At 40.3% G+C, this 7,662-nt stretch overlaps 1 protein-coding gene across 1 annotated transcript; it reads right to left on the bottom strand.

Annotated features, from left to right (window-relative positions):
• Positions 1 to 374: 374 nt before the first annotated feature.
• crip1 (cysteine-rich protein 1) lies at positions 375 to 4,525 on the bottom strand. Its single transcript, XM_063498413.1, has 5 exons — positions 4,350 to 4,525; positions 1,447 to 1,541; positions 1,200 to 1,257; positions 779 to 823; positions 375 to 629 (listed from the first exon to the last, which is right to left on the bottom strand). Exons 1-4 carry the CDS (start codon positions 4,387 to 4,389, stop codon positions 783 to 785), a joined length of 234 nt encoding a protein of 77 aa, XP_063354483.1. The 5' UTR covers positions 4,390 to 4,525; the 3' UTR covers positions 375 to 629; positions 779 to 782.
• Between the last annotated feature and the right edge of the window lie 3,137 nt (positions 4,526 to 7,662).

The raw sequence follows: 7,662 nt of genomic DNA, 5'->3' as shown, positions 1-7,662 counted from the left end.
TCTCTTTAATGTGTCATCCTGTGGATTAGCAAGTTTTGTGGGTCCAGAAATAGACCTTTCATGCCATCGAGTTCCCACTCGTCTTGCGTTTTCTGTCACACATTTTTAAAACGACATCATTTAGAGTGAGAAGTGCGAAGAAAAATACAAAAGCTCATCACAATTGGACAGATCCGTCTGCTGATGAAGATCTTCTAATCCAAACAAAATTTATCATCGTGCAATAACTACTGCTGTGTGTTGTATCTGGCTGTTACTGGCTTTTATTCCAATATGTTCTCCTTATTTTCCAACAGCTAGTTAGATCTCTAAGTATAGGATCAATTAAAGTTTGCAGGGAGTCAATGAGCAAAAAACCAACAAAAGAAGCGACACAAATTTTAAAAAGTGTTTAATCAGACTGACCGCCCTAATAAAAAGATGAGACCAGAGGACAGTCACTTCATAACATATAATGGGAATACAAAAATCTGACGACAGAGTTCAAATTCATAAAATAAAAGAACACGCACACAAAATGTGTCTGAACGAGAGCACGGTTTGTTTGCTGGTTTTGATTGTGACTTCTGAGCATGCTGGATTCTTCCATGTAGTTTCCAGGCAACATTTTCACTGCAGGGCCCCTGAACCTGACAGAGACGCCAAGAAAAACACACGTCAGAAGGAGCAAAGTACAAGAAGGGATTTGCTTACTATCTTTGTGTATGAAAATGGCATGGAAACTATAGGAGACGAGCAAATGTAAGCAAATGAATTAAAGGACGATGGACGTGAATACCTATTTATTTATATGTGTGGCTCTCAGCTCCACCGCGTCCAAAACCTGGAAGGAAGAAAGACAGAAATGTTAAAAAAAAAGCAATTAAACATTGGTTAAATGGTTAAACATTACAGGAATCTAAGACAGAGCAAATCCTTTCATTTGGTTTGAGAGTTTAAAGAGACGTTTAAATGTTTTACTGCATGTGCGATCAGGTGATAAGTGTGCTCTGATAGGACCATTTCTAGTCTCAACAACACAGATGCAAAACATTATCCCCAATCAGGGCGCAGCTCCTGAGTCTCAGTACCAAAGGTGACCGCGTCTGTCTTTTATAGTTTTTTGAACAGCTCAAGGCGTTTTGATTGTGCTGTTTGAGAGGGTTCAGAGCGAGTTCAGATATTGTGTAATCTGGATTATTCGAGCTGAATGCGCTTACCTTTAGGTCCGAACATAGCAGCGTAGCAGGGTTTGTTACAGTAAGGCTTGCCTTCATGCTGTAAGAGGCAAACATAAGTCAAAACATCTGGAAACGGTACAGCTGTTACTGTGCATGTCTGCATTATGAGTGTATTTAGAAGGTGGTTTTAGTAAAGTAAAACACTTCAACGTTATGCAGATGTGATAAAACCGTGCACACAGGAGGTGAAACTACAGGATATTTTCATGTGATTTGACTATCTCACCTCTGCGTGTGAGCCTGGTGAAAGAGTCTTGTTGCACTTCTCACATCTTAGGCAGGGCCTGTGCCAGTCCTTTCCCAGTGATGTCACCTTCTCGGCTGCAAAGTACAAAAAAAAATCAAATGTAATCACAGCGGACTCTAATTTATCCCCACAAACACACATAGTATCATCTGGAGAGGACACGGAAGCGTTCCACGATAACTTACTGGGCCGGTTACAATCTGAGGCGCATATGGGGTATATTAATAATAGGTATACATATTAATTCAGTGTCTGTTTAAAAGCTGGGTGTGGTACTCAAAGCCCTCAGTGTCCCTGAGAAGTGTCCCTGAGAAGCGTCCCTGAGAAGTGTCCCTCATAAACCCTGATATAGCCAGTTTTTATCAGATTGTCAGGGCTGTTCTGCACAAAGATCCATCATAAGGACTGTAAAAGTGGGAGGGAAGCGTACTCAGCAGAGACCTATGTTTCATGTATGGAGAAGACCAGTCACATGCTAACATGTGGTCGAATTGCAGCCAAGAAACTGCTCAGGTTCAGCGAGGGAGACCTCTGAGCCATATGGTGTAACTGAAGACAAGATTAACCTCTGCAGATTTTCTAAAAATTAAAAAGTGAGAAAGGACAGCGGATGCACGAAAGAATGAAAATGTCAAAATGTCAGGAAATGACCTATTTAGTTCCCAAGAATAGCCCGATGTGGCAAGGGATTATGCAACAGATGGTGGATGCAGGGTGGGGTCAGCCTCTCTCTCAGGCCAACTCATTGAAAAATTTTCAGCTGAATGCGGTGGACAAAAAAGTCCGACCCTGAAACAATGACCGTGCTTAACTTCAAATAACAAACCAATGCACTGAGCAAACAGTGGCTTGACAGTGATGTAGGAGAATATAATGATGCACATTCACGCTCCCTTGATCGTGTATAAATCTGATAGTCTTATTGTTTTGTGCGACAGCTGCAGTATTTATTTTACCTCATAATATGACATGAAATTAGGCGAGCCAGACAGAAGAATAACGAAGTTCGCTCTCAGCTTCGAATCTGCAGCACGTTGGAGCAGGTCCAGCATACACAAACATGCAAATCTGAATGGACAAACGTACCATGGGAGGGGAGACTCACCCACTTTTACTTTCAAATAATTTCCCAAATTTTCAAGGACAGGCTGCTATGCTAAAAAAGGAGAAATAAACAGGGCGTTTTAAGCACTTAGAGTTATGAGAACTTTTTTCTGCACGTGTTTATAAAAGTACACTTATTTAGCGAGTTAGATGAGAAAGCAGATAAAAGCCTGCATTTATTTCTGTCCAGAAAAAAATAACTAGCTGCATAGCTGAGGCTCTGGCTGATTAAAAATATCTGTTATATGTGGGTAAATTAAACACACAAGACTCAATGTTAAGCTTTAAAGATGCATCTTCTGTTTAATCTGTTATTGGATAGCTCTTTCTTAAAAGCTGATGAACTTCTGTTTATAAGATATTAATGCCATGTAGAGCCTCAATGCACAATCTCTACACATCCTAATCAACACACTGCCCTCCCTGCTCCCAACAGCACAAAGCACGAGTGTCTGAAAAGTTTCCATCAACAGCAAAGTACTTGCTTCTTTTTTCTTTTTCTTTTTTTTTTGACTTGGACCTCCATCATTCAGGCAGGCAGCAGTAGCCTGATCGTTTCCATCTGAGAGCTTGCAAACGTTAAGATAGAAGAGCAGCAAAAGAGATGGAAAAAGATGCGAGGGGAGTGAAGCTGCGAAGTGCAATAAAGACAATCGCACACTGATGTGGAAAGGAGTGAGACAGTTATGCAGACAGTTCAAGACAACGAGAAGACTGTGAGCCCACACAAAGAAGGCAAAGCTTTGTTCTAGCTTTCTTCTCCTTCGGCTGGAAATAAACTTTTTCTTTTCCTACACTGGGGGAAAAAAAGGAAAAAAAAACAACCCATGTCTGCCTGGCTTGTTCTGGCCGAAACAAATTGGTTTGCTTGTATTGGCCAAGAGGGAAGAGTTTATCCACGAGCAGGGAGAATGGAAAGTCACACGGACCATCCATCTGACTGACAGTCCAAAGACTCATCTTTGTATTTTGCATTGGCCTCAGCTTCCGAGAGAAGATTTATCTGTTGCGCTACTGAGCAGGAGACAATGTGGTAAATGGATTAAGACACAAATAAACCTAAGCGAGCCCCCCTTTTTCCTCCCCGGATGCTGTAACTGGTCCCTGCTTTGATAGCATTCTCACAAGATGGACGGAGGTGTATTTAAGCAGAGGAGAAACCTGTTTCCTCGGTCTAGTCATTATTCACGGAACTCATCCCTCATTAAGGAGGACAAACCACTTCCACCAGGAGCAAAGACCTCAAACTCCAAAGTAGTCTGACAGCAAGAAAGCTTCCAGAGTGCAGTGACCTGTTAAAGCTGCTATTTATCTGTGCAACTATCTGATTACATTTAATTTATTATTTGTGACTGCCAAAACTTAAGTGTATTCAGTATAGATAATATTATATATTATAGCTGTTAGCAATAATCTAATTATTCATCCTACTTCGTGCATACTTTGACTTCCTGTAAATTGCGTATTTTTGAGCAATTTAACTGCTTTTTTAACGCTAAACTTCCAAAAATACAAAACATGCACCACTTCTTATTTTCTAAACTTAGTACCAGGTTATTAATATACACCAGGAAAGCATTATATACAGGTTTACTAATTTTTTCCCCCGTATAATATGCAAGTGAAAGGCATGCGTCTCAGTCAGTCTGTCAGACTCTTGGTTTCCTGTTTCGTCCTTTGTACAAAAAAGCCACCAGTTTTTAAAAACTAGAAAATCCCGGATGCTGCTCACAGTGTTAGTACACGAGTAAAATTGTAATAGAGAACTCAGATCTTACCGAAGTAAACTTCCTTCTCGCACTTTGGGCACTTCGGCATTTTTGTTGCAGCTGTGTGTGATAGTCTGGAGGAGAGAGCAAAGTCTTGATAAAGTTTCCTGCAGCTGTCACCGGCCCACCTGTTAGCTCTGACTGACCACGCCTGCTCTAAAGTGCAGATGTTGCCGCGCTCCGTGCTGCATTTATAGCGCAGAGGAAATAGTTCAACTGTTTTTTTTCCTGCAGTGGGAGAGGCCTCAACCACGTTGTGTTGAAGAGACGTGTACGTGCAGAGCACATCACATGAGGAACCGAAATTAAAGAATGAGCTTACTACACATAAAGTGCATTTCTTTTTGCACTTGTTATAAAACCAGGTTTTGCTTTGTCCCTGATTGTGAGCTTCAAATTGAGCATTTCTTCTTTTCAAGGTCACATGAAGAAATCGATCAAAAGTTGCTCTGTTTTAATGTTGTATAATTAAATAAATATAATCATGTTAAATTGCTGTTCTCCTTAAACTAATGAGCGATCAGTTAATTAGAGTGTAGCATTTCATACGATAACTGAATTATTTTAAAAACACACTGAATTATTCATCCCCACAAAATCATCTGTTCATATTTAAATCTTCATGTCCACTTAATCTCTCATCTCCCTCATTTTAAAACTTTAAAAACAATGATTGTGTGACTTGTAACTCCTATAAGAAAGAAACTAAGTATCAACAAAATGCAAGCGTTATCCTGAGAAATCTCCCACACCTGAGCTGCCTTCTCTAAAAGGAGAGTAAAAGGGGCCTCCTCATTGTCATCATCATCGATCTGTTTGACACATGGCTCCAACAGGCTATTCACTACTGGCTGGCAAGTTAATCCACATGATGAATAATCCAAGTCGAGGTGCACACACCTGTGCACGAAGAGCTTTGTGTATTCAGGAGTGCAGGTTTTCTGTGGACATAATAAAACGTATGTATGTACTCTTTGGAATTACTCTGCGCAAATAAGTGCCATCTGAGTCACAAGTACAGTCAAACACAATGTGCTTAAGCTAACAACACAAAAAATAATTACATGCTTTAAATGTAGACAGTGATTAAACTTTGAAAAACATTAGAAAAAGGAAGCGAACGCTTGGCCACAGTGAAAAAACCAATTTCTAGACACTAAAGATCAGCTCTTATCTGCAGATCTGATGTCTGGTTCTTTTGAGGTTAGCCCCTTTCAGACTAAGCTTTGGGCTCTGACTAGGCTGCTCCAAAAGGCAGCTACTTCAGTGCCCTACTCCATCGCTAAACTTCTACCCAGCTTCAGATGCTGTCCGAAATGTTCAAAATTTATGCGCTCCGTCACGTTTTCCAAAGCATGCAATGGGCCGGATTAGAGTCTCTGCTGGCTCTGATTCTGGCATCTGGGCCTTATGTTTGACACCCTGACTCATATGATACCCAAAAAAAATTTTCCTTTGACTATGGTAAGACTCAAAGGCAGACGAATCTCCAAATTAACCAAAAACAATTATAATCAAGGGGTTAAATCTCTGTGAAAAGAGCATGTAAACATAAACAGAAAATGGTTTAAAAGTATTGAATTAATTGGTGAAATTGAGATGTTTTCCACTCAAGCTGCAAGCTTACCTGAAGTAATCCAAACACACATGGATGTAAAGACAAGTAGCAATATTCACTTTTATAAAATTAATAAAGTAAAAAATGAATTTAAGTGAGTTTAAGTGATCAGTTCAACATGTTGCAAAAGGTTTGTGCACCTGTGTGCGGAGGTAACTGCACAGCACCTGGTCTCATGTTTTTATTTTTGGTTTTTATTTTTTTAAGAAGTCACTGTTGGCGTGAGATTGCATCACATTCATGACAATGTTAATGTCAGTTGACTCTCATGCTTGTTCTTTGCCGTAATCACCTCAGCAGAGGCAGATCACACCCAACTGAGGGCGACTTTTGACCTGATCAGAAAAGCCATTGTTGCATAACAATCCATATGGGTATGCGTGAGGGCCTTAGCATGTTGCGTATACAGACACGCCTGTTGTCTGCCACAGCTGAAGGACTTCTCAAACCCTCCGAGAAGTATATGGAAATTAGATCACCATGGCAACCAAAACAAAACAAAAACAAAACAAAAAAGTCAGTTATGATGCTACCTTTAGCTATCTTTAGCGTTCACGAGGATAGCAGAGCTAATCAAGATGACAGTTTCACTAAGATCATTTGAAATTGCCCTAAACACAGGATCCAACCCATATCCCTCTAATATTAGGTGTCAGGCATTAAATTATTTTCTTCTTCATCTGCAGGCAGCAGTGTTACTTAACAGCAGCGGGAAACATACCAAAACGTAGAGGGAGAAAAGAGAAATCCAACCTAACATGCTTCCATCAGTGCTAGCGGTGTGACTAATCAGGTCCTCGGCACTGCAAATTTCTGTGCACCGGGGGAAAATTAAACAATGCTGGAAAAAAAAGAAGATCCAGTGCAGTATGGTTGAAATCTTGTTAGCTGTGGTTCACGGCGAAGGTTTAACCTGCACTTTTGGCTAAATCCTTGGTGTGAGAAGATCGCCATGTAATTTTCTTCATGGGATGGTTTCCATTAAATTAGAGAGGTAAGGCTGAAGTCTATTCTTCAATGATTAATTGGTGAACTAATCTCCCTGCCACCCAGGTAGCTGTAAGGGAGGGGTGTTATGGCTCAGTGGCCTGAGATCTGCTCCAGAGTCTGCTTGGGCTTCGTCCAGCCATTGAGGTTGATGAGTTGCTGCCTTGTAATTACACCAAAAAAAAAAGAGATTAGTTCAACTTCCTTATATAGGCAAGATTAAGGTGAAGGTTTTATGTTCTACATCACTAATCAAGCACAGTAATAACTCAAGAACCACATGAAGACAACAGTGCACACATGCACATCAGCCTGGTTGAGCTTTGTAGGCAGATGTGAGCTTCAGTTTGCAGCTTTTTAAGAGTTAAAGCTCTTTAGGGTGGCAGAATTGTTTGGACAAACTGGTTTTAGTTGGTTTGAGGTTATACCTTTGATGGAGCTCTGTTGAATGATATCAGGAATAATTGACTCCATTTTCAGCTTGGTGTAGTCACGAAATTCAAAAGTCTTCTGAGCCAAAAAGGATTAAAAGTTGCAGATGGCATAATGGCCACGTGAGGCTGGCTCCAAAACTGAGCCATGATAAAATGGTGAAGTGTACAGCAGGAATTAATGTGTTTACAGCCAAATACAAATAAAGCTATTTTGCCCTTTCGTGACAAAAGCAAGGGGATTGAGTTTTTTTATCCTTCAAATTATATTTATATTATTTTTATG

This window comes from Pelmatolapia mariae, linkage group LG16_19 (assembly GCF_036321145.2).
Source record: "Pelmatolapia mariae isolate MD_Pm_ZW linkage group LG16_19, Pm_UMD_F_2, whole genome shotgun sequence".
In the NCBI taxonomy this organism is placed as follows: domain Eukaryota; kingdom Metazoa; phylum Chordata; class Actinopteri; order Cichliformes; family Cichlidae; genus Pelmatolapia; species Pelmatolapia mariae.
This window is presented reverse-complemented; position numbering and strand designations above follow the sequence as displayed.